Source organism: Bos indicus x Bos taurus, chromosome 11 (assembly GCF_003369695.1).
Source record: "Bos indicus x Bos taurus breed Angus x Brahman F1 hybrid chromosome 11, Bos_hybrid_MaternalHap_v2.0, whole genome shotgun sequence".
NCBI classification, from domain to species: Eukaryota; Metazoa; Chordata; class Mammalia; order Artiodactyla; family Bovidae; genus Bos; species Bos indicus x Bos taurus.
Window position 1 is genome coordinate 99,759,758 of NC_040086.1, and position 25,668 is coordinate 99,785,425.

Below are 25,668 nucleotides of genomic sequence, written 5' to 3' on the forward strand. Positions count from 1 at the left end.
CCCCCCCAGCCCTGTCCAGTGTCTCCTCTGCGTGAACCCCTGGGGATAAATGTCCTGATGCCCCACCTTTGCCCATGTGCCCAGGTCTTTCCCTAGGATACACTATTGATGTGGAATTGAGTTTTGACTCGCGGAGACTGCACATTTTTTAGGGCTTTTCGTGTATTTGCCCAATTACTTTCCCATCCACAGTGTGGGAGGGTCCCTGCTTCCCTTCCCCACCCAACCAGGTTCTTTTTAACATAAAACAAGAAGTTGAACTCCAGTTAGTTATGTTTTCACTCACCGCATACATCAATATCCTCTTTTTGTTTGTTTGTTTGACTTGTTTTATTAAACCCCTGAGGGATGAGTGGGAAGAACTCATCGTTCCCCATTTAGTAGTGGAAAACCGAAGCTGAGAAGGAGGCTGGGTCTAGAACCCAACTGTCCTGTCTCTGTATACTTCCAATTAAATACAGTGACCAAAGGTGGGGTATGTGCCACGTCCAGACCTCTAAGAGGGTCTGCGCATGTTAGTTTTCCTAACCGCTCCAAGTGGAGGGTTTAAGAGCCTCCACGCTCTGCAGTTAAGGAAGCTGAGGCTCCAAGACGGAGGTAACTCAGCAACTCATAGCATCAGCGAGGGCTGCCTCTGCTGAAAGCCTCCCCGTCAATTCCTGCCCTACACACAGCCCCCTCTGTGGGAGTAGCGATCAAGCTCTGCTCTCCTGGCTCATTTCACTTCCATTCAACAAATTCTGATTGACTTGCAGGCTTTGGCCACCTGGGAGAATCCAGAAAGGCATTCCCCTGAAGGAACTTAGTGTTACCATCAGAGCCCTTGGCTTCTGGCCTTCCCTCCTGGGTCTTATTTCTCCATGCCTGATTCCCTTCCCCTGCTCCTGCAGACAATCCCCACCCCTCTGCTCTGCCCCGTTTTAATGCCTGAAAATCTGGATGGTTCCCAGGATGGATTCTGCACTTGTTTTCAAGTTCACTGTGTCCTGTGAACATTCTTTTCTGCCACTTCTCATCTGTCCATCCCCAGAGACTGAGCAGGGAATTGAGGTTAATTTAGCTTTTTTTTTTTTTTTGCTGATCAAGGAATACGGGTACCAGAAGATTAAGTGATTTATCCGAATCCCCACAGTGAAGAAACGGCACAACTTGTTCCTAGACACAGGCTGCCCTCTGTCTGGGACACGAATTTACAGCAGTGGCAGCTGTATTCTCCTGCTAAAATGTTATTTTTAAAAATCATGATAAAATATACATGATATAAAGCTTACCGTTTTAGCCATTTTAAAGTGTACAGTTCAGTGGCGTAAATTAAGTAGCATAAGCGGCATTCACGCTGTTGTGCCAGCAGGTTTGTTTGCCCAGCATGCGTGCTCGTGCGTGCTGTCGCTTCAGTCGTGTCCGACTCTTTGCCACCCGATGGATCATAGCCCGCCAGGCTCCTCTGTCCATGGGATTCTCCAGGCAAGAATACTGGAGTGGGTTGCCATGCCCTCCTCCAGGGCATCTTCCTGACCCAGGATCGAACCTGAGTCTCTTATGTCTCCTGCATTGGCAGGCGGGTTCTTTACCACTAGCACCATCTGGGAAGACCCTTGCCCAGAACGTAGCAAGCCAGAACACTGAGATGCTGAGGTTTGCTGCAGAGAAAGGGTGTGTTCACACGGCAGTCAAGTGAGAAGATAGGAGAATAAGTCTCAGATTGGCCTCCCCAACGGCCAGAGGCTTAGGATATTTATTAAAGAAGTAGGGTGGTCTTCAGTTCAGTTCAGTCGCTCAGTCGTGTTTGACTCTTTGCGACCCCATGCATCGCAGCACGCCAGACCTCCCTGTCCATCACCAACTCCTGGAGTTCACCCAAACTCACGTCCATCGAGTCGGTGATGCCATCCAGCCATCTCATCCTCTGTCGTCCCCTTCTCCTCCTGCCCCCAATCCCTCCCAGCATCAGGGTCTTTTCGCGTGAGGTGGCCAAAGGCATGGGAAAAGTGACCGCAGGTAGGGAAAGGGCGAGGGCATCAGTGTTCTGTGCGGGTGTGCCTGGCTGACTTGCTTCTCCATGAGATGCAGGTCCAAAAATGGGGATGCCTAGCGTGACGTGAGGGTGGGGCCTTTGGCCCTCTGATGTCAAAAAGTCACTTATCAGACACCTGTGTAGACACAGTTTTAGGGTCAGTGGTCCCGAGCAGTCTTAGCTGGCTTGTACTCTAACTAAACACAGCTGACTTCCAGTTGTTTCCCTGGAAAACAACTCAGACAAACATCTTGTTGTTTAGGCTACACGAAGCTTGGAGGATATGCAGTTTGCAATGAAACAATTAAGCGAGCTTGCTCAGTGAAGGCAGGCTCAAGCAAAAGGGTATGCAGCAGGCTGTAAGATAAGCTCAAGAATTTCTGCTAGTTGCTGGTATTGTTAACCCCATGGGGCTCAGTTTGGGGATGGGTTTTTAACTCCATGGGACACAGTTTCACAACCATCACCACCATCCATCTCCAGAACTTTTTCAACTTCCCAAGTTGAAACTGTACCCACCAACTCTGCATTTCCCCTCCCGCAGCCCCTGGCCACCACCCTTCTGCTTCCTGCCTCCATGAACTTGCCTGTTTACGGTATCTCCCATAAGTGGAATCTTACAGTATGTGTCCTTCCGTGTCTGGCTTATTTCACTTTGCGTAATATTGTCAAGGTTCATCCATGTTGTACTATGTATCAGACGGTTGTTCCTTTTTTAGGGCTGAATAATATTCCATACGTACACATCACATTCTGTTCATCCATCACCCTCTGATGGCTACTTGGATTGTTTCCACCTTTTGGCTATTGTGAACAATGCTGCTGTGAACTCTGGTTTATGAAATTGGTTTGTTTTTAAAAGTGCCACCCAGAATCCAGCCCACTGCCACCCACCATATCACCAATGAAGGCGTTCCAGCCTCTCTCCCCTGTGTAGCCTCAGGAGTTCCCACCCCCACCATCACCTGGACCAAGGTAGGTGAAGCCTGTTACCATGAAGGTAACCAGAGAGGTAGGCCCAGTGATCATGGGGAGAGGAGCGATGCAAGTTGCCATGGGAGGTGGGCTCTGCTGATGTCACCTCTGACTCTGTTGCAGGAGACCAATGCCCTGGCCTCCAGGGATCCCCACTACAACGTGAGCAAGGACGGCACCCTGGTCATCCCCCGGCCATCTGTCCAGGACGCGGGGGCCTATGTCTGCACAGCCACCAATGCAGTGGGCTTCTCCAGCCAGGAGATGCGGCTTTCTGTCAACAGTGAGTGAGGCCACCCCTGTCCTGGGAGAGGGGCTGGGCAGGTGTGGAGGCAGGGGCATGCTCAATCTGACCTCCCCTGCATCTTCTTGGCACCCTGTCAGCAGCCCTGCCTCTAAATTCTTCCTGTCTGAAGATCAAAGCTGCCCTCCCTCTGAGGACTGTCCCCAGCAGTGTGGCCATGCTCTAAGAGTGGTTCCAGCTCAGAACTGGATGGGGAGAGGGAGAGACCTTCATATTAACAAGCCTGGGGAAGACACAAGGCCCTACACCGGACTCCCAGCCCTCAGCAGCCCCCGTGCCCACCTTTCTCCATGACTCTTTGACTCTTAGTGCCCAGAACCTCTGGCCACCTTTCAATTTCTTAAATGACCTGTCCTACCTCAGGGCCTTTGCACACACGGCTCCTTCTGTTGGCATGCCCTTCCCTCACTCCTGGTCCGCTGACTTCTCCCATTGGTCAGATCTCAGTGCTTTCTGATCCCTCAGGCTGAACTCTCTGGAATGTTCCCTTCTTAGTGCCCATCACAACTGCCATTAAATAATTAATTGTGTACTGAACTGTTTGGAGCCAGGGTTCCTCTTGGACCCCAAGCACGGAGGGAGATTGGGCATCAGCTGATGGTTAATCCCATTTATTCCTGAGGATAAATGGGATGATCCAGGCCAAGAAGGGAGAGAAAGGAGGGAGGAAAGAACCTGCCAGAGTGCCCCCGGGGAAGTGGAGCAGGATGGAGAGAAGCTAGAGGGACGGAGACATTGGGGCAGGAGGGACCATGCTGGGGTCAGCAAAGTGAGATGAGCTTCCAGAAGGAGGGTGGGGTGGACAGGCGGAGGGGTGGCTGGGGGAAACCATCGGATCTGAGTCCAACCCTAAACCTATGCTCTCCCGATACAGCAGAGCCCACCCTCCTCTGCACGTCTGGGGTGGCAGTACCACCTCAGCTTCCTAGGGGGGCCACACTGGTCCTCTGTGGGCTGCATCCCATGGCTTCCCACCCTGCTCACACTCCCTGCCTGCTTCCACCAACAGCCAAGCCCAGGATCCTTGTGAATGGGTCACACGAAGCAGACAAGCCTCTGAGGATCACGGCCAAGGCTGGTGATGAGGTGACCCTTGACTGTGAGGCCCAGGGCTCTCCACCCCCACTGGTCACCTGGACCAAGGACTCCCGCCACATGCTGCCCATCACCGACAGGTAACCCCAGCTGCGTGGCCTTGGGTCTGGGGGTGGACAGAGCTTGATGCTTGGGGAAACTGGCCTCAAGGTGTCCAGTGACCCAGCTGGTGTGTGTGGGACCCTGTGGACACCCCCGGGGGGGATACGCAACTGATTCCACAGGCAGTGCTTTTCACCCATTGGCCTCTAAGGGAGCCTGGATGCCCTTTAGAGGAGCAAGGCCTCTGAAATAACATGCACATGGCCCTTCCCACACAGCCAAGAGGCGGTGCCTGCAGGAGCGCCTCCTATCTGCCAGCAGCCCTTGCTACCTGAGTGGAAATGAGGCTCAGCCAGGTGGGGTGAGCTGCTCATGGTCACTCAGCTAGCAAAGTTGGAACACCTCAGTTGGGACCGCCTTCCTGGGCAAGACACGTGCTCTCCATCCTTGCCTGCTCCTCTGACCTGGTATCTGGCAGCCAGGCTTTCAGGGGTCCTGAGAGTTGGGGGGAGAGGAAGGAGGCTGTCCTTCAAAGCCAGGCCAAACCCCCACCCTCAGACAGGGAGGAAGGGCAGGGTGGTTCCCGACAAGAAGGCCTCAGAACTCCTGGAGCCCTTGACTCTCGTGGGGTGGGGGTGGGGCGAGGGGGCAGCTCCAGCTGGTGACATCAGTCCTGGAGAGGTCTCTGAGACGTTCCAGATGGAGAAGGTCTCAGAGCAGCCTGCGGTGCAGCCTCCCCCCGCCGGCCCAACACCCACACTCAGGGCTCTGCATCTCCGAACATCTGTTTGGTGACCCTCCCAGTCCTGGAAGCCTGCACACCTGAATGCTGCTGGGGTCTGTGACGGGGCTGGTTCCGTGCCGCCCCTACCCGCATGCCCTCCGGGGTCTTTGGCGGCTCCGTGTCGTGGGTGGCAGTGGGGGCCAGAGGAACCTGCCTCTCTCCCCAGAAAGCCCGGTCCTGGCTCCTTGGCTGGACAGCCGCCGGCGGGTGCTTGTTTGTTTCTGGCTTGTTACTGAAATGGAGAATCGCAATTCCCATTTGTTCGCCCCTCCTTGTTGTGATACGTTAATAGATCAGCCGGGAGCCATAAATCTGGGAAAGCTGCTTTTGCAATCCTAGAGTTTTGTTCTGTTCTTTCTCCCTTGCCCCCTCCACTTCTTGCTGGCTTATGGCTTGCTCTTGAGATTTATGAGATTCCGGGAGTTCACCTACATGAAGAGGCAGAATATGCCTGGGGGCGGGGTTGGGGCTGGGGTGAAGGGCAAAGACTCTGGCATTAAATCAGACCTGCGTGCAGATGCTGACTGGTTATGTATTAGTCGTGTGGCCTCAGGTGGCCCCTGGCTCCTCTTGGCCTGTCTCTCCGTCCATAAGGTGGACACGGTTTAAATCCTGCTTTCAAGATACAGTGATGAGTGTGCGACGTTTGGTGCATTGTGAGCGGTGGAAAATCACACCCTTTGATATCATTTTCCTGCTGCTGCTGGAAACTAAAGCAGCATTTCCAGCTTTTAAAAATTATCATCATCATATCTATTATCCCATTTAATTCTCACCAAGTTTTTTCAATAAGAAAGCTTTATTGAGATATAATTCACATGCTTTCCAATTATATGTTTTTTTAGTAAGTTCTGAGTTGTGTAACCATCATCACAATTAATTTTAGAACATTTCCAGCACCCTCCTCCGTGAAAATATCCCCACTCTGGTTGGCAGCCACTTCTCATCCTTTCCCCACCCCAGCCCAGCCCTTGGCAACCACTCATCTGCTTTCTGCCTTTGGATTGATCTGCTCTGGACGGCTCACATAAATGTAATCATGAGCAATGTGACTTTTTGCGTCTGGCTCCTTTCACTGAGAACCATGTTTTTGAGGTTTCTGCGTGTTGTAGCAGGTGTCAGGACTTCATTCTTTTTTATGACTGAATAGTATTCTGTTGTGGTGATGGACCGCCTTTTGTCGATATATTCACCAGCTGATAGACACTTGGTCTGTGTCCTCTTGCTGGCAACTGTGAATAACTTCCCTGACTTTTGATTGTATCTGAGTTTCATTCGCGGGTTCTGTGTCCCTGTGCTTCTTTGGGCCTCCCTGTGGCATCCGACAACTTCCCCGAACAGAATAGAGCTCAGTTTTCTTACCAGACACACAGTTCCCTTGGTCCCATGGCCATTCAGCCAGAAAATGCAGATTTGAAAAACCCATGAGGCGAGGATGGGCTTCCCTGGTAGCTCAGCTGGTAAAGAATCCGCCTGCAATGCGGGAGACCTGGGTTTGATCCTGAGTTGGGAAGATCCCCTGGAGGAGGGCATAGCAACCCACTCCAGTATTCTTACCTAGAGAATCCCCATGGACACAGGAGCCTGGTCAGCCATGTGCTTGAAAAGAGTTGGACACGACTGAGTGACTAGGCACACACACAAGGGCAAATGTCTGGAGGAGGGATAGCTAGGGAGTTTGGGATGGGCATGGACCCACTGCTACATTTAATGGATAACAAACAAGAACCTATTGTATAGCACAGGGAATTCTGCTCAATGTTACCAGACAGCCTGGCTGGGAGGGGAATTTGGAGGAGAATGGATACATGTATACCTATGCCTGAGTCCCTTTGCTGTCCACCTGAAACTATCACAGCATCGTTAATCGGCTATACCCCAATATAAAATAAAAAGTTAAAAAAAAAACCAAAACACCAAAAACCTGTGGGACGCACACACGAAACAGTGATGGTGTTGGGGAGTGGGTGGCCTTGCTGTCCGCTGCTCTTCCCTACTTCCTCCTCCATCTTTTCCATCTCCCAGGGACATGCTGCCGCTCCCGTCCCACCAAGGCTCAGCTTCAAAGCTGGCATTCTAGTTGCTTCAGAACGTATTCTGATGAGTCGTGGGTGACCATCTGCCTCCAGAACCTGAGATCCTTCCGCATGGTTGAGCCACGCCCCTTTCCCGCCACACCCCTTCTGCCTGGCTGAGCCACGCCCCTCTTCCGCCACACCCCTTTTGCCTGGCTGAGCCACGCCCCTCTTTTGCAGTTGCCTCTGTCGTCTGCCTCTGTCCTCTGTCCTGGGCTGATAGAGGGCAGGGGGAGGCCTGAACTACTAGGGCTGCCCAGGGCCTCTCTTTCCTGATCCTGTGCCGACCCTGGCCAAGGGGCTGTGGTCAGGGTCACCAGGAGACCTCCAGCGCTGGCGCTCCATGGTGACTCTGGTGCAATCAGGGTTGAATTCCACAGTGTGGCTGAGCCTCTGAGGCCTCCTCATCTGGGCGAGAGGTTGCCCTCTTCTGCTGGCCATCCTGGAGGTGGGTGGGGTGGGCAGGGTCAATGCGCAGCACACTGAGGGAGGAAACAGAAGCCATGGAGGGTGGGGAACTAGAATCCTGACTTTTCCCTCTCCTGGGCAGGGCCCTAACACACACGTGTGTGTGTGTGGAGACACACATAGATGTGCACAGACACCCACAGACATGAATACACAAGGACAGGCACAGAGACACAGACACATGGCCATGCACACTGACATAGACACAGTCAATTCAGTTCAGTCGCTCAGTCGTGTCCGACTCTTTGCGACCCCGTGAAGCACAGCATGCCAGGCTTCCCTGTCCATCATCAACTCCTGGAGTTTACTCAAACTCATGTTCATCAAGTCGGTGATGCCATCCAACCATCTCATCCTCTGTCGTCCCCTTCTCCTCCCGCCTTCTATCTTTCCCAGCATCAGGATCTTTTCAAATGAGTCAGTTCTTCGCATCAGGTGGCCGAAGTATTGGAGTTTCAGCTTCAACATTAGCCCTTCCAATGAATATTCAGGACTGATTTCCTTTAGGATGGACTGGTTGGATCTTGCTGTCCAAGGGACTCTCAAGAGTCTTCTTCAACACCACAGTTCAAAAGCATCAATTCTTCAGCGCCCAGCTTTCTTTATGGTCCAACTCTCACATCCATACGTGACTACTGAAAAAACCATAGCTTTGACTAGACGGACCTTTGTTGGCAAAGTAATGTCTCTGCTTTTTAATATGCTGTCTAGGTTTGTCATAGCTTTTCTTCCAAGGAGCAAGCATCTTTTAATTTCGTGGCCGCAATCACCATCTGCAGTGATTTTGGAGCCCCCCAAAATAAAGTCAGCCACTGTTTCCACTGTTTCCCCATCTATCTGCCATGAAGTGATGGGACCAGATGCCATGATCTTCGTTTTTTGAATGTTGAGTTTTAAGCCAGCTTTTTCACTCTCTTCTTTCACTTTCTTCAAGAGGCTCTTCAGTTCCTCTTTGCTTTCTGCTGTAGGGGTGGTGTCATCTGCATGTCTGCATATATGAGGTTATTGATATTTCTCCCAGCAATCTTGATTCCAGCTGTGACATAGACACAGATGCAAACATTTATGGACAGGCACACAGACACACCAGAGAGGCAGGCATGAGAACACGTGGACACACACACATCAGGCTTCTGGGCCAAGGTCAGGCAGGCCACTGCTTTCTCTGGAGATTTTAGAGAATATTCTGAACTCAAGGAGCCTTGACCTCCTGAGTCAGAAAGTCCTAATGGAAAGAAAACGTAGTAGGAACCTGAATACCCCTGAAACTCTAGACCACCCGCCTGTGTCCACGACCCCTTCTAACATATTCTTATAGATGCTTTTAGAGAGTTAAACTGAGTGCATCTTCTATCCTGCTCTCACTGATTTTTCCGCATTTTCCCACATTTACCCATTTCCTAGATTCATCCTGACCCATATCATTGCTTTTCATTTAAAGGGCAAAATAACATTCCGGGCATTCAGCTCCCACGGTTGCTAAGCTCTTCCACTGTTTGAGGCAGATGCGCTGTTGCCAGTTTTTGGTGATAATAAATGGGGCTGTTGGAACGTCTTTGCACAAATGCTTCTCTTTATCTCCTGGATCGTTTCCTTGGGGTAGAGCCCCAAAAACCAAGGGTTGAGTCCAAGGCTGGGAATGGTCACCGGGTGCCTCTTACCCTGTGGGACTGCTATTTGGGGGAAAAAACCATTGGAGTTGTGAAGTCAAAATTGAAGTCTACAGGATTTATTGAGCATCTTTGTGCCCAGGACTGCCTAGGATGGAGAAGACGGGTCCAAGCTGTGTGTGATGTCAGGTGGCAAAAGACTTTTGAGTACCCTCCCAGCCGTGCCCCCAGCTCCCTGAGTGAACTTGAACAAGACCTTTCCTTCTCTCTGAGCCTCAGTGTTCCCATCTGAGAAATGAAAGAGCTGAACAGGCAATAGTGGCCAGAGAGCGCCTAGTGGCTCCGATCCCTTGACTCAGCCTGGGGATGCTGGGGCGAAGCGGTGTTGCTAGGCAACAATGTTTGTTTGTGGTTCTGATACGTAGCTGGGACAGCTGCAAGTGCTCCTGGCTCCGGCTCTGGCTCCCGGGGGCAGCCGGCCAGGATCCACACAAGGCCAAGCCAGCCGTGTTGAGGGGGGAGGGGAGGGAACAGTGAAAGAATGGAGCGTCCAGGGATGCTGCAGGGCGGTGGGACACTCACTCCCCGTCCCGGCTCAGAGGAGGGGAGGGGGCTGCAACTGGGTTCTGACGATCCAAGAGAAAAGCTGCTCCCCTTTGCAAGCCAATGGCATGGCAGGGACTGCCCAGGGCCTCCCCATGGGGGTCTTTACCTTGCTGGATCTTCATAACTCATGCTGATTTCTAGCCTGGTGTCTGGGTGGCCGTGCACAGCACGACTTCATCCATCTGGGTCTCAGTTTTCTCCTCTGTGAAAGGGGAGATGACAGGATCAACCCTGCCTTGGGGTGATCTGCCTGCCTTGCAGGTTTGGATTTGGGGAGTTTCAAGTGTACATGGAAGTGCTTAGCTCCACAGCGGTCACAGGAAGCGTCTGAGTATTGACAGCCGTCACCTATAAGCCATCTCAGGGTTTATGTTTCACGGGCTCGGGGGACGTGCATTTACCCCCGTGCTCACATATTTCGCTTGGCCCTTCGGTTGGTGTCAGGCCCCTCTTCCTGAATTGCTCCAGCTTGGGGTTTCCGTTTGGAACTTCCTTACAAGGGTCTATGATATGCCTGAAGGTCAGAGTGGCCCCTGTGGATGGGTGAAGGTGCTCTTCAGGCTGAGTGGTGCTGAGGGGGAGGGGGGCAGTCCTTGTCCCCAGGCTCAGACCCTGCCCTGGCTCAGCAGATGTGTGGCCAGCATGTAGTGACATGCAGTGGGGATCTGTTGAGCACTGCCCAGCTCTGCTGTGCACTATGGGTGAGGATCAGCCTCTGGCCAGCTCGGTTCTGTGGCAGGTGCTGTTCATTCATTTGACAACCTCCTCCCAGAAGGCTCTGATCGCAGAGGAGGGTGGATGGACCGCTTAGAAACGAGGGCAGCAGGACAAGCATGGGACCCAGCAAGAGGGACTGGGCAAACCACCCAGACTCCCAGCAACCTGAGGACGGGGGCATTCACTCCGCCCCAGCGGCAGCTGGCCCGTCTTGAACCCAGTGGCTCTTTGTCAGATGAGTGAATCAGTGAATGAATGAACAATTGGCAGAACTTGGTTCCATAGCATTCAGAGCAGGGGAAGTGTAACTAACCTGCCTGGTCTCATCAGGGAAGGCTTCCCAGAGGAGCTGGAGGCTGTGCTGCCTTGAAGGGGACCTGGGGGGCAGGAGAGCAGTGCTGAGACAGGATGGGGCGTGGGAAACACTGTGAGCGAAGGTGGGAAGGTGTGTGTGTGTGGCGGGGGAGGGGTGGGTGGGGGGACAGGGACAGTTGGGATTTGCCATCAAATATTTATCGAGCACCTGTTATGGGCCAGTGCCTGTGCTAAGGGCCAGGGACATGGCAGGAACCTGGGCACTCCTGGCCCCTCCCCCCACACAGCCATCAGAGAGTGACAGGTGGCTGCAGGTGTGATAAATGCCATGGGCAGCAGAGGCAGCTGCATGGAGAGGGGACCCCTAGCTGGGTTGCAGCAAAGGTGTGGCCTGGGATTGGCACTATCTACCCAATGCCCTCTGGTCTCTCCGGGCAGGTATGTTCCCCTTGGAGCTCTCAGGGCCAGGGGGACCCGGCAGGGTAGGTGGATCTCCCCACCACCATCCCCCACCATCTGCGTGGCTGTGTGAACCTCACAGCCAGCAGCGAAGGCTTGAGCCCAGTGCATGTCATAAACAGGAAATTCCCCTCGAACCTCTCCGTGTTTTCATCTGGGCGCTGCTTGGAGCCATCTGGCTGCTCTCGCTGCGATGGGAGTCTGCTGCTAATTACACCACATGCACTCGGCACACGGCAGCCCTCTCCCCGCTTCCTCCCACCTTGCCCCTGCCCGTGCCCATCCCTGTGCCCGGAGGTTGTAGCCCCCAAACCTCAGGGAGCCTTGGGAACGTGGAGAGAGCGTGCAAGGGGCATGGGGTTTGGGTGGTTCAGAAGGGCTGCCCTGGAACCCCCAGACCTCCAGGTCCTCTCTGATGCATCCCAGGCCCCACACCTTTGTCCTGAGTCTGGTCTGAGTGGGGTCTGCTCTGTGCCAGGTCTGGGCTAGGGTCTGGGGGTACAAAGGCAGCTAAGGTGGACGGAAATGTGTCCTCTTAAGGGCCCACGGGCGACGGGTGGTCACAGGCCAGTGTGGTGAAAGCTGCGATGGAGGGGTCTCTAGAGGTCTCAGCTTGATCATCTATAAGATGGAGTCTCCCTTCTCTCCATCCCCTCCTCTGTGATATAGTGAGCAGGAGCCTGGTAGGCTGCAGTCCATGTGGTCGCTAAGAGTCGGACACGACTGAGTGACTTCACTTTCACTTTTCACTTTCATGCATTGGAGAAGGAAATGGCAACCCACTCCAGTGTTCTTGCCTGGAGAATCCCAGGGACGGGGGAGCCTGGTGGGCTGCCGTCTATGGGGTCGCGCAGAGTCGGACACCACTGAAGCGACTTAGCAGCAGCAGCAGCAGCTTCCCTTTCTAGGAAATGACCTGGGGCTCATCGTGAGAAAGACGAGAGGCCTCTTTTATTGTTGAGAATTGTTTCCACTTTTGGAAATTTCTTTCATTATTGTTTTTTTTTTTTTCCCCCAGAAGCTCCCACTTCCTATCCTTTTAAGGGTTTGATGAGGGAAGGAGCAAGAGGTCCTTTAGTCTCTAAAGTTCTAAGAAGGACTAGAAGGCAACCTCTGAGATAAAAGGAGTCCAGAGCTGCCTTTTCAAATATGAAGAAGTTGGGGCTCAGAGACGTTGCTTGCCCTGTCTGAGGTTGCACAGCATGTCTAGAGCAGAATAGGACCTTGGACCCAGAACTCTGGTGCTCAGCCTGGACATCTTTGCACTGACGCAGGGGCTCCTGCTTGGCTAGTCGAGGTTCACAATAAAGTCCCCGAGGGAGCCATGTCACCGCCCCAAGTATGATTAAGTGTGTGTGTTTCAGCCTCACGCTGATTTGGCTCGTGTTGTTGGATGTTGACATTATTTAACCTAAAAAAAAAAAAAAACAAAACACAACCACGGTGGATGAGAAAAGCCAAGCCAGGGGAGTGGAGCCGTGCAGGGGAGATGTTTACTTGTCACTGGGACAAACAGACATCTGTGTGGTGTTTTTGCTCCTTTTTCTTCCACTTTGGAAGACTGAGGGACCTACTGATTGGGGGCTGGGAGCGAGCACATGGACACACTGGGGGTGGGTTTTTTACTAACAGCGGGGTTGTGTATGGAGCACTTACTATGTCCCAGGGACCATGGACTTCGTGTGCATCATGTCACTTCGTACGCACAGTATCCTGTGACCCCAGGTGAGGACACTGAGACTCGGGGAGAGGGAGTCCTCCACCCAAAGGGCATGGTTGGGGGCGATGGCACTTGCTGTCAAAGCCTGGCTCCTGCCTGCTCCTCCAGGTCACTTTTGGGGGACAGAGGCACTTCCATGTGTCCCGGGGCATTGCTCCCAAGGGGTGGACCCCAGAGGGTCTTGGTACAACCCTGATTCCAGCCTCCACCCCCCTAAATCTGGCTGGGGCCTGGGAATGTGTTTGTTTTGCATGTGGCTGGAAAATTCTGATAAGAAGCCCTGCCCTGCAGCAAGAGGTGATGGCCTCTGTGAGAGCTGACTGTGTGTGAGCCTAGGTATGGCCAGGAGGCCGGCTCCTATGCCTGGGGGACACACGTCAGTGTGCAGAGAGCTCTGGTGGTGAAAGAAAGAACAAAGGAAGGAAAGCAGGGCTGGAGGAAAGGAAAAAATCTAGATGTTTAAATGTACACCAAAAGGAGAACTAATTAATGAAGTGCGGTAAACTCACACAAAGGACTACTATGCAACGGCGAAAAACGAATGAATTGGACCCACACACATATACACTTTGCCATTTATATGAGTTTTAAACAACGCAAAATTATGTTGCATATTGTAATGTCACTGTCGTCACCATGGTAACAGCTGACCTTCATTGAGTGTGTCTCTGTTCTTGGGTCTGGAAGATCCCCTGGAGAAGGGAATGACTACCACTCCAGATTTCCTGCTGGGGAATTCCAAGAACAAAGGAACCGGGCGGCCTGCCGTCCGTGGGGTCGCCAAGAGCGGGCTAGGACCGGGCGTCTAAGCACACATTCACACTGTTCTAGGCTCAGGGGTGTGAATCAGGTCTTCAGTTCTCTGGACAACTCTATGAGGAAGAAGCACCACTTCTGTCTTATCTCCCCCTGCCCTGCAAAGGAGACAACCAAAGCACAGAAAGGTTGAGCGACTTAGCAAACATCACACAGCAGGCACATGGCAGAACACGGTCGGAGCCAGTTGGCCCCAGCCCGGTGCCCGGGCTCCAGAGACCACCAGCTGGTGTATCACTCACAGCTGTCCTCAGGGAACTTGCCCCAAGTGCCCGCTGGACGCTCAGGACAAACTAGAGGAGGGGGTTCCTAGGCAGGGGGATTACAACCCCACTTTACAGATGGGGAGACAGAGGACCTGCAGGGCAAAGCTACTGGCCCGAGACTGCACAGAGAGTGAATTTGCCAACAATATCGACCTGGTGGATAAGTGTGTGCCCAGTACTTTGCTTGCAGCTGCTTAGTAAATGGGGGACTACTGTCATCCCTGTTTTGCATAGGAGGAATCTGAGACTTAGCTGAGAGGGGAGTGGGGACCGGGATTGGAGACCAGCTGGACCCTGATGAGCACAGGCGGGGGAGGGACTGGCCCTTGAGGGGCCCCACCCCTACGCTGGCTGCTTGCACTCAGGGCCAGCCGGGGCCAGGGGCTGCAGCTGCCCTCCCAGTTCTGTGGGGGCAGGGGCTACACGGAGCCAGCACATATGGGCCAGTGATATCATGTCTGCGGGGGTCCCCTGGGGTCCGGTCCAGCTGCAGGAGCCTGGCTGAGGGTCCCAGATCTCTGTGGGATGGGGGCCAGGTGACTTCAGCAGGTGGGCTGGAGTGGGGAGGGCAGTGATGGGGGAGCCTCACAGCTTCCTCCTGAGAGCCCAGCACCGGATACCTGGACACCAAACAGCACAGGCTTCGGAGTCTGGGTGAGCCTGACCCTTAGACGCAGAGGGCCTCTGGCCTGCAGCTTCTCCCTGGAATCCAGGGGTCCTCCAAGTGAGGCCTCTTCCCCGCCTCTCAGGGCAGGGTTGAGGGATAAGGTGTGTGCATTAGAAGAGGGGGTGTGCCTGGTGACCAGGTACCAGGCCTTGGACTGAGCCCACGTGGAACCTGTTCACCAGCCCCAGTCACAGCATTCCTTAATGTACCCATTTTACAGATGAGGAAACAGAGGCTCCAAGAGATGAAGGGACTTGCTTTACCCAGCTCAAAATTGGAGTTCAAAGTCAAACCCAGCCAGCGGACTCCTAGCCTAATGCTCTTTGTCTCTTACACCAGTTGGAGTGGACCTGGCCTTGGCCTGGTGGTTTGGGGAGCTGGAAGCAGGGCAGGGGAACGGTGAAGGGTGGGTGGTGGATACTGCCTCAGTCCTGGCTGGCTTCCTGGAGGAGGCAACTGGTTGGGTCATGAGACCTTTCCAGCAGATGTGGGGTTGGTTGGGGTCTCACCAGTGTCCCTCATTTCCTCAGGCACCACCTCCTCCCGCCCGGCTCCCTGCATCTGGCTCAGGCCCAGGTCAGTGACAGCGGCCTCTACGAATGCACGGCCAGTAACCCTGCCGGGTCCGCTACTCAGTACTACATCCTCAGGGTGCAAGGTAGGGCCCTGGCTGGCCCCCTCCGTCTCACCACGTGGCCCCCTGCCCCCATCTTTCTCGGGCCTTTTGGTGTCCCTCCCCATCCCCATGCCAGGCTCTCTCACCTTTTCATGGCCCTCCAGTGTGCGCTCCACCTACCTTATTTCCTGTCTTTTTCAAGTCTTGTCCCTCCTTCTCCCCACCCCTGTTTCTCCCCTCTCCTGAACCCCTTGGTTGAGCTTGGACAGGCTGTTCAGAGCTCCCCCCTGAGAACCGAGGGTGGGACCCCAAGGCGGCAGGGACTTAGGGGTTGGGAGGGCGACCCACAGGGGGATTCTGGGTCCCAGCCCAGCTGGGGGCCCAGGAGTGGGCATTCATCTGGGGGGTACAGGTCCCATTCACAGGAGCCACCCAGTGGAGTCACTCCACCAAAGAGGCGGGGAGCCTGTCCCCTCCAAGAGCCCCAGTGAGTCATCTGAGACCCGGGTCCACCAACCACAGCCCTAGCTACTCCTCGCCTACATGCCGTTCTCATTCGGCCCACAAGTGAAGAATGATGTCTGCGTTTTCTAATGATTGGGGGAGAAAAGGCAAATAATGTGACATATGAAAATTATATGAAACTCAGTTCTTCAGTGTCCATTAATACAAGCTTCATTGGAGCGCCTCCAAACACGTTCGGTTACGTAGCGTCTGTGGCTGCCTTCACGCTGAAATGGCAAAGTTAGTAGCTGAGACAGAGACCATCTGGCCTGCAGAGCCTAAGATATTTACTCTTTGGCCCGTTCCAGAAAGAGCCAACCCCTGCTCTAAGCTTAACTCCCCATTTTACAGGTGGACAGACTGAGGTTCAGAGAGGGAGGGGCTCAAAGCTTTGCTGTGTGTTTACATGAGCGTATGAGAGAAGGTGGTTCGGATGTTAAAGAACCCGCCTGCAGCGCGGGAGACCTGGGTTCGATCCCTGGTTTGGGAAGATCCCCTGGAAGAGGGTGTGGCAACCCACACCAGTATTCTTGCCTGGAGAATCCCAGGGACAGAGGAGCCTGGAGGGCTGCAGTCTGTGGGGTTGCACAGAGTCAGACACGACTGAGCGACTAAGCACAGCACAGCACAGGAGAGAGACAGGGAAGCAGGGCAGGAGGACGAACGGAGCCGGGTTTGAATGCTGACTCTGCCACCAACTGGCTCTGTGACCTCAGGCCAGCTGCTCTGCCTCTCTGAGCCTTGGATTCCTGTCTATAAGAAAGTGAAGTCGCTCAGTCGTGTCCAACTCTTTGCGACCCCATGGACTGTAGCTCACCACCCACGTCCATGGGATTTTCCAGGCAAGAAGACTGGAGTGGGTTGCCATTTCCTTCTCCAGGGCATCTTGGCAACCCAGGGATCGAACCTGGGTCTCCTGCATTGTAGGCAGACGCTTTACCATCTGAGCCATCAGGGAAGTCCATTCCTGTCTATAAAGTAGAGGCAATAACGCCTATCCCATAGTAAGGGTACTGATGACTTCAGGTACTCAGCACAGTGGAAACTGTGAGTGTTTTCAGGGGGTGGTAGGCACCCTGTCCACGCTTCTGCTCCTGGACAGCGAGGATCTGGGCTGGGGGTAGGGGAGCCAATCTCTGCCCAGGGGCCAGATCCCATGGATGGTCTTATCTTCGGGATTCTCCTCTGAAGCTGGGAAGGGAGTGGGTGTCCTCAACTTCCCCTGAGGGCCCAGGACACTTTTCCAAGTCTCTGAGAATTCTCCCAGGCTCACCCAGTCTGGCTGCGTGGAAACCACTTGGATTCCTGCTCATCCAGACCCAGGCTTGGGGCTGATCCAGCTCCGGTTAGCCAATATGAAGTGGATGACTCTGGTCAAGTCACATAAGCTTTCTGAGTCTCAGTTTCTTCATCTGCAAAACGGGCATGGCATCACCCCCCCGTGGGAGGGACCAACTGGGATGGAGGATGGGAAAGTGACTTGAAAACAGAAAATGTGGAAGAAAGGAAACCCATCATCTCCCTCACCCCCACCCCACCCCAGGGAAAGGAAAAGAGGGACCTGGGAACCCCGAGAGTGGGTCTAAGCCGCTACGTTTTAGGCGCCACTGTGGACCAGGCTCCATGCTGGCCGCCCTGGTGCCATGGCCTGTTGTACCCGGGGCATCTTTGTGAGGAGGAGAAACTGAGGCCCCGGCCAACGCAGGGTCCTGTGACCTTGAGGGGCAGGGCTAGGATCTGAAGCCTCCCGCTCATGCCTGCTGCCCCCAGGCCCTGGTGTCCCCATCCCACACCGAGCTGGTGATTCTCACATGGTGCTGGGGGCAAGCCCGGGGTGGGGTGGGGAAGTAAGCCAAGCATGCAGGAGCCATTCTTCGATGAGAGCATGGTTGTTCAGGGGAAAGGGTGATGGCACTCACGCTTGGGAGGGGGAGGGGTCCACACAAGGCGGCCCAATGTCGTTTCCTGAAAACCGAGGCGCAATAGGCCTCAGATCACCCCCTGCCCCCTTGCGGGCTGGTGACACCCAGGGATGTGTGAAGCCCTGAGCCGGCCGGACCTGCTCTGTGGGTCTGCGCTCTGCGTCCCCCCACACCCCGAGCCCCTGCCCTGACCCCCCTCCCCATGGCCCTGTCAGTGCCCCCCCAGGTGCAGCCGGGCCCGCGGGTCCTGAAGGTGCTAGTGGGAGAAGCCGTGGACCTGAACTGTGTGGCTGAGGGCAGCCCGGAGCCCCAGGTGACCTGGTCCAAGGATGGGGTGGCCCTGCAGGGCGAGGGGCCCGAGGGCTCCGTCCACTTTGCGGCCATCCAAACCTCCCACGCCGGGACGTACCGCTGCGAGGCGTCCAGCAGCGCTGGGGTAGACGCCTGGGAGCTGGATCTCAGGGTGCTGGGTGAGTGGCCCCCGACCCACAGAGCTCCCCGGCCCCCCATCTTCTGCAGCCCCTGCAGCCGTCTGGGCTTCTGAGCTGTTGGACAGCTTCTTCCCCCCAGACCTGAGGCCGCATCAGGCAGCTCTCACCAGCCCCGGGTTGCGGGGGCGGGGTTCCTTCCTCGGGGTGGGCTGCAGGCGCCCTGGGGCTGCTGATTGAAGAGCAGACGCCTGGGCCTGAGGCCAGCTTGTCCCACTTTCCAGCTGGACAACCATCGGCCAGTCATTTACTTTCTCTGACCCCATAAAATGTGTCTAATAATATGTGAGGGGTCAGTGCGAGAATGCATGTGAAGTGTCTGGTGCCTAGAAAGTTCTGGATCCCTGGGGCTAGCCTGTTTGCTCTGATGAATCTGAAACATACGCAGAAAGCTGCTGCTGGAGGGGTCGGATGCCCGAGCTCACCCCTGAGCCCGGGGTGGTCGTGTGTGGCCCTAAAGGCTGTTCAATGGACCGCCCTGGGTTGTGGGGGGCGGGGGGGGTGAGCTGACGCCTCGGCCCTGAGGCTGAGGGCTGGGGTGCAGGGGTTGTACCCCTTATTCCAGCTGAGGCTCTGAAGGGAATGCTTCCTCCCCCCAAGGCCCTGGGCTCCTGGGAGGGAGTGCCAGGCTTTGGGTTTGGGGGTGTGAGTGTGGCTACATCACTTCCCACCAGAGCCACCACACTGGGGGGCTGATGAGACCAGTGGCCTACTGGAGAGGGTAGCAGGAGAGAATGCCAGCCTGCCGTGCCCTGCCAGAGGTGAGGCTGGGCCCTGGGCGGGCCGGGCGGGGGAGAAAACCCACCCACATTCCAGTGCCTTGGGTCACTCACTGTAGGCAGTGCCCATGGGTATGGAGGGTTATGGGGTCCCCACTTCTGCCTGCCATGCCGGGCACTTCATCCCATCCACATCCCTATAGGATGGGTATTAGCATTAGCTCTTTTTCATTAGGGGCAATTTAGGCTCAGAGAGGGTAAGCAGCTTTCCTGAGGTCACACAGCCGGAAGATGACCTAATATGCTTTAACCCCTAGCTCCGTACCTGTTAAGCCCTGAGTCCCTCTGTGCCCAGGGGGTGTAACACTGGGGCTGAGGAAGGCCCTGGGGTCCTGGGATCAGGGCTTGTGGCTCCGGCCTCTCCCCCAGCCCCAGACTTTCTCACAGAGCATGGATCCACAGGGTTCTGGGCAGACCGTCCCTTGGGGGCCTTCTTCCGGCGACAGCACCGTGCGGGGTCAAGATCGCCACCCCTGGTCAACTGCCCAGTGCCGGGCAGGTCACGTGTCCTTTCTGAGCCTCAGCTTTCTCAGCTGTCCAGTGGGGTCACACCCGCCCCTCCACAGAGGGCTGCCATGGACTGCAGGAGCACTAGGTCCCAGCACCATGCCTGGCACACAGTAGGGGCTTGGGGAAACGTGTTGAATGTGTGGAGCGATTCTACCATCCGTGAAGCCTCCCAGTGGCACCCAGTGGGTGCCAGCCCGAGTTGCTTCTTTTGGCTTTGGACCAAGATGGCCTGAATGTCTCCTCTGTAGGTGGACAGTGATCTCTTGGGGAGGAGGCGTCTGGGTGTTCGGGGAGCAAGTGACAGCTTACAGGAAGACTGGCAGGAGCTGGGAAAATGGATTCCAGCTGGCACTGCACTTCCTTGTTGCTCAGGGCCTGGGGAAGTCCTTGGAAAGGGACGAGGGGTGGGCAGGTAGGAGACAGGTGGGAGCCATGGGCTTCCATGGTAGCTCAGCTGCTAGAGAATCTGCCTGCTATGCTGGAGAGGCCAGAGACAGAGGTTCGATCCCTGGGTCAGGAAGATCCCCTGGAGGAGGGCATGGCAACCCACTTCAGTATTCTTGCTTGGAGAATCCCATGGATGGAGGAGCCTGGCGGGCTATAGTCCATGGGGTGGCAAAGAGACATTCACCACTGAGCGACTAAACACTGGAGCCCTGGGCGCCGACCACCTGAACGGACCATCGTCTCGCTCTTGAGCAGGCCGCCACCTTGTGTTAGTATCTGGTAACAGCAAGGAATGTTTAGGGCACTCGCGCACACTTCAGTTCAGTTCAGTTGCTCGATTGGGTCTGACTCTCTGCGACCCCATGGACTGCAGCACGCCCGGCCTCCCTGTCCATTACCAACTCCCAGAGTTCACTCAGACTCATGTCCATCGAGTCGGTGATGCCATCCAACCATCTCAATTTCTGTTGCCCCTTCTCCTCTCACCTTTAATCTTTCCCAGCATCAGGGTCTTTTCAAATGAGTCAGTTCTTCTCATTAAGCGGCCAAAGAATTGGAGTTTCAGCTTCACCATCAGTTCTTCCAATGAATATTCAGGCTTGGTTTCCTTTAGGATGGACTGGTTGGATCTCCTTGTAGTCTAAGAGACTCTCAAGAGTCTTTTCCAACTCCACAGTTCAAAAACATCAATTCTTCGGCACTCAGCTTCCTTTATAGTCCAACTCTCACATCCATACATGACTACTGGAAAAACCATAGCTTTGACTAGACGGACCTTTGTTGGCAAAATAATGTCTCTGCTTTTTAATATGCTGTATAGGTTTTTCATAACTTTTCTTCCAAGGAGCAAGCGTCTTTTAATTTCATGGCCGCAATCATCATCTGCAGTGATTTTGGAGCCTAAAAAAATAAATTAAAAAAATTTTCGGTCGCTCTTGTACAGGGAGTCCCGATATAGACGCATGCAGAAAATGCAGGTTCAATCCCTGGGTCAGAAAGATCCCCTGGAGAAGGAAATAGTAACCCACTCCTGTATTCTTGCCTGGAAAATCTCATGGACAGAGGTGTCTGGCAGGCTACAGTCCTTGGGGTTGCAAAGAGTCAAATACGACTTAGCAACTAAACAACAATAATGGGCCTTGGGACGTGGGACCACCAACCACCACCTCTTTCTCTGATGCCTCACGGCCACCCACGACCCCAGCATCATCTCTGGTCAGCCAGGGCGTCCTCTGGGCCTAACTTCAGCCAGGTCGGCATCATCCAAGTCTCCTTCATTAAAACTGCCTGCTCCCCGCTCCCCGACTGCCCAGCTGCCCTTGGCCTTCTCCCTTTCAAGCAGGTGACTGTCTGTTGGGCACTAGCATTCATCAGCCATGCGACCTGGGGCTCTGATGTCGAAAGGAGAAAGCCCTGAGCACCCGGCTGTGTCCCCTGGGAGCTCTGGTCCCCTACAGTGAGGGGCACCATCTGCCTCCTCCTTGTGGGGTGCTGCAGAGGCCAGGAGCCTGGTCACCAACCTGCTGGTGATTTGGGACATCACCGGTCCTCTCTCGACCCCCTTAAAAGTGGAGACGAAATGAGTGATTTTCAGCAACAGCCCCAAGTCCCTGGAGTCTTCATTCAGAGCAGTGGTGGAGTTCAGTGGTTAGAGCTTGTTTAGGGGTTAGACATTTGCATTAAAAAAAAACAGTTCCAGGGTTCAAAATGCAATGCCCCTCCAGGCCAGCAGCTCCGAGGTCCTGGTCTCTGGGTAGGGGGAGGAGGATGGGCTGGGGTCTTTTGGAGAAGATGAGGCACTGGGAGGGGCATGTGTGTGTTTGTGGGGTGTACTTGTGTGTTGTGTGTTCACACACGTGTCCCCACCCTGGGGAGTGGGACCCTGGCAGGGGGTCACCTGGACGAGCATTCTAGGCAGGCACAGAGGAAACGGCAGAGGAGCCTATGAGAAAACAGGCACAGAGGATTAAGTAGCCCAAAGATCACAGAGTGTGGGTGGCCGCAGTCCCTCCGTTTCTGAGACGGCCAGCGGGCAGAGTCCCCAGCACTTGTCGGTACTGTTCAGGCAGGGCCTCCTGAACACCCCGGATGCTTTGAATGTGCCACATCTTTTTTTTTTAATTATTCATTTTTGGCTGCACTGTGACTTTGTTGCTATGCCGGCTTTCTCTCGTTGCAGCGAGTAGGGGCTACCCTCCAGTCCCAGCACAGGGGCTTCTCGTTGCAGCGGCTTCTCTTGCTGCGGAGCACGGGCTCTTGACACGTGGGCTCAGTAGCTGCGGTGCATGGGCCTTTGTTGCTCTGCGGCATGTGCGATCTTCCTGGAGCAGGGATCGAACCCGTGTCTCCTGCATTGGCAGGTGGATTCTTAACCACTGGATCACCAGGGGAACATGGACCTGCCGCCTCTTGATGTCACCCCTCCCCATCCCCCCCCAGTGAGGTGGCCCACCCCTCCTTGCAACAGCAAGGATAAGAGAGCAAGTAAGGCAGAATGTGTTTGTAAAGAGCCCTGAGCTGCCAGGGGAGTGGGCAGAGGAAGTGGCGGTGCGGTTCATGATGACGGTGTTTGGTGATGACTGTGATCCCGATGGGGGTGACAGAGGTGTTGCAGGCTGCCCTCTTCCTGGGCGCTGATGGAGGCAGGAAGGGAGGTGAGGCTCCAGCGGGCAGGGCCGTGAGTAAGGGTTGCCTTTTGTCCTGAGGTCACTCAGCGCCTCTGCAGAGCTGGGGCTCACGGGACCCAAGCCCCGCTGTGACCACTGGGCGCCTTGCCTCCTGGGCACATGTGCTGCTTGGAAGACTGGGTCATGCCTTCAACACTGATCTGAGGACCTACTGTGTGCCCCGGCCGTTTATATCTCGCACCCACTGTGCGCCAGGCCTTGTGAGCCGACAGTCCGGTGGCAGAGCCAGACTCTGGACAATGCAATGTGGGGGATGATGGAGAAAGGCATTCTGGGCGATTGGGACTCTCATGGGGCAGGGGTGTGTGGCCAGCAGTGCCCACTCGTGCCTCAGAGGGGAAGTGCAGGCCAGGCCAAGCTGGGGCCTCCACCATTTATGTGATGATCCAATGGGACGAAACCAGGGCTGAGCATGGAGGGCTGGTTTCTTTCCTGTAGCAACTACCGGGTGCTAGGGGCTGGGATTGCAGCTGGGCACAAAGCAGAGACCCCGGACTTTGTTGGGGGAGACAGACAATAGACCAAAAAATACATATATAGCATTAAAAAAAAAAAGTGCATCTTATATACATTAGAAAGCTGTAGGTGGGGGCAAAGGAAGACGCTGGGTAGGGTCAGGCGGTGGGAGTGCCCGTGAGGGTGCAGTTCCAGGCGGGGTGGGTCCTCTGAGAAGGGAACTGGCTTCTGGGGGCGCTGGGAGGCCGGGTGGACGCGCAGCCCTGGGTTGGAGGGGCTGGGTGTGGGGCACCTGCAGCTCTAGGAGCGGCTCTTCCAGCCTGGGGGCCAGGAGGAGTCTGAGGCGACCCCTTCTTGGAGGGTCAGGGATGTTTGCGCCTGGGTTGGGCGGGCGGGGGGTGGGGGCAGTGAGGGTGTAGACCGAGAAGGAGACAGGGTGTTGCTCCTGACGAGCCGGTGCCCTGCCAGGGACGCCCAAGCCGCAGGTCACGTGGCGGAAGGGCCCGTCGTCCGAGCCGCTGCGTGACCGGCCCGGCCTGGCGGTGCTGGATGAAGGCTCTCTGTTCCTGGCCTCCGTCTCTCCCTCCGACGGCGGAGACTACGAGTGCCAGGCCACCAACGAGGCGGGCTCCGCATCCAGGAGAGCCAAGCTGGTAGTCCATGGTGAGTAGGGACCCCAGAGCTGGGGGTGATGGTACCTGGGGTGCCAGGCTGGGGCCGCGTGAGCTCCCTGGCCCAGAGCTCACTGCTCGGAGGATACAGGTCCTTGCTCCTCTGTCCCTCGTGCCTGTCAGGGAGGGCTTGAGGGTGTTGTTGGGAGAGTGCATTCTTCATGCAGAGAACCCCCCATGGAGACAGTGTAAGAGACCCCGGAATTCCATAAATGACTTTAAAATGGGCTAGGAGTGAATCTTCTTTAGAATGCTCACCAGTGGTCAAAGCCCACCTCCCACTAAAGCCGCTGAAACTACCTGAGGCTCATATGCCCACTTCCCAAGGCCCACGTGTCTCCCTGGTACCCGGCCCCCTCATCCAGGGTGCTGTGTGCAGGGGGAGGGGAGCGCTTCCCTCAACTTGGGCTCACAGAGAGGGTGAGAGAAGCTGTTTTAATAATGGGCTCCTAATGGAACCACCTTCCGCCTCCCTGTAACCAGCCACACCCACTTGTCCTGTAATGACTTGCCTGGGAAGTTTGTTTCAAAGACATACCCAGGCCCCACCCAGAGAGGCTCTGACTCCATGGGTGGGGGGTGGGGTGGTCCCCTAGGTCCCCTCCTTCGTGACCATGACAACCATTTGGGTGGAGAACTAGATGGAACCAATGGCTCCCGCATCTTGGAGAGCTGAACGTCAGAGCAAGTAGAGAGTTCCTGGGCTCGACTAGGGCGAGGTCCCAGGGCGAGGCCGCCATGGCCATTCCCAGGTCCACACGGCTCCTGACGGCCAGGGTCTAGAATGGGCGTCCTGGAAGCCCAGAAGCTGGGGAAGTGGGGGAGTCAGGACCACCCTCGAGGCCAGGAAGAATGGCCCAAATGGGGTCCCTGGCCGTGGCTGACCTGCAGAGGGGCGGCTCCTCTGCTTCTCCTTCTCCCAAGTGCCCCCCAGCCTCCGGGAGGATGGGCGCAGGGCTAACGTGTCAGGCATGGCCGGGCAGTCCCTGACGCTGGAGTGTGATGCCAACGGCTTCCCGGCCCCCGAGATCACGTGGCTCAAGAACGGGCGGCAGGTGGGTGTCCCCCAGGGGTGGATGGGCTCTGGGTGGGATATGGACAGGGTGCAGGCCTTCTGGACGGGTTCCTGCATGTAACCAGATGTGGCTGGGAGATGTGGCAAGGTGACAGGTGTCTTTGGGGACGCACTGGGGGCCCAGGGCCACGGGGGTCCCACGATGAAGCCTGGAGGGCTGCATGGTGGAGAGGGCACAGCACTACTCTGGATTCCAGTCACTGACCAGCTCCCTGGGCCTCAGTTTCCTCACTGCTGTTGGGGACTAGGGGGTGGCCGGACCACCCTCCCCCCATCAGCTTCCTCGGGCGTTTTCTGCTCAGATCCCCGCCGTGGGCAGCCACCGCCTCTTGGATGGAGCCCGGGCCCTCCACTTTCCCAGAATCCAGGAGGGCGACTCTGGCCTCTATTCCTGCCGGGCCGAGAACCAGGCCGGGACCGCGCAGAGGGACTTCGATCTGCTCGTGCTCAGTGAGTGAGGCGGAGCTCCCCCAGCTCCCAGGGCTGTCTGGCCCTGCGAGCCCTCTCCTGTTAGGCGTGTGTGTGGGGGTGGGTGGGTACTGCCTGCTGGAAGCTGGGGCACAGAGGGGCCCATGGCACA

General features: G+C 55.5%; 1 protein-coding gene across 1 annotated transcript in view; it reads left to right on the forward strand.

Annotated features, from left to right (window-relative positions):
* HMCN2 (hemicentin 2) overlaps positions 1-25,668 on the forward strand; it is a 176,913-nt gene that overhangs the window by 66,559 nt on the left and 84,686 nt on the right. The window contains exons 20-28 of the mRNA XM_027556578.1: positions 2,877-2,989; positions 3,113-3,272; positions 4,303-4,468; positions 15,464-15,591; positions 18,191-18,445; positions 19,138-19,224; positions 23,811-24,005; positions 24,938-25,068; positions 25,391-25,538. Coding sequence (XP_027412379.1) covers positions 2,877-2,989; positions 3,113-3,272; positions 4,303-4,468; positions 15,464-15,591; positions 18,191-18,445; positions 19,138-19,224; positions 23,811-24,005; positions 24,938-25,068; positions 25,391-25,538 — 1,383 coding nt within the window. The remainder of the gene's footprint in view (positions 1-2,876; positions 2,990-3,112; positions 3,273-4,302; positions 4,469-15,463; positions 15,592-18,190; positions 18,446-19,137; positions 19,225-23,810; positions 24,006-24,937; positions 25,069-25,390; positions 25,539-25,668) is intronic.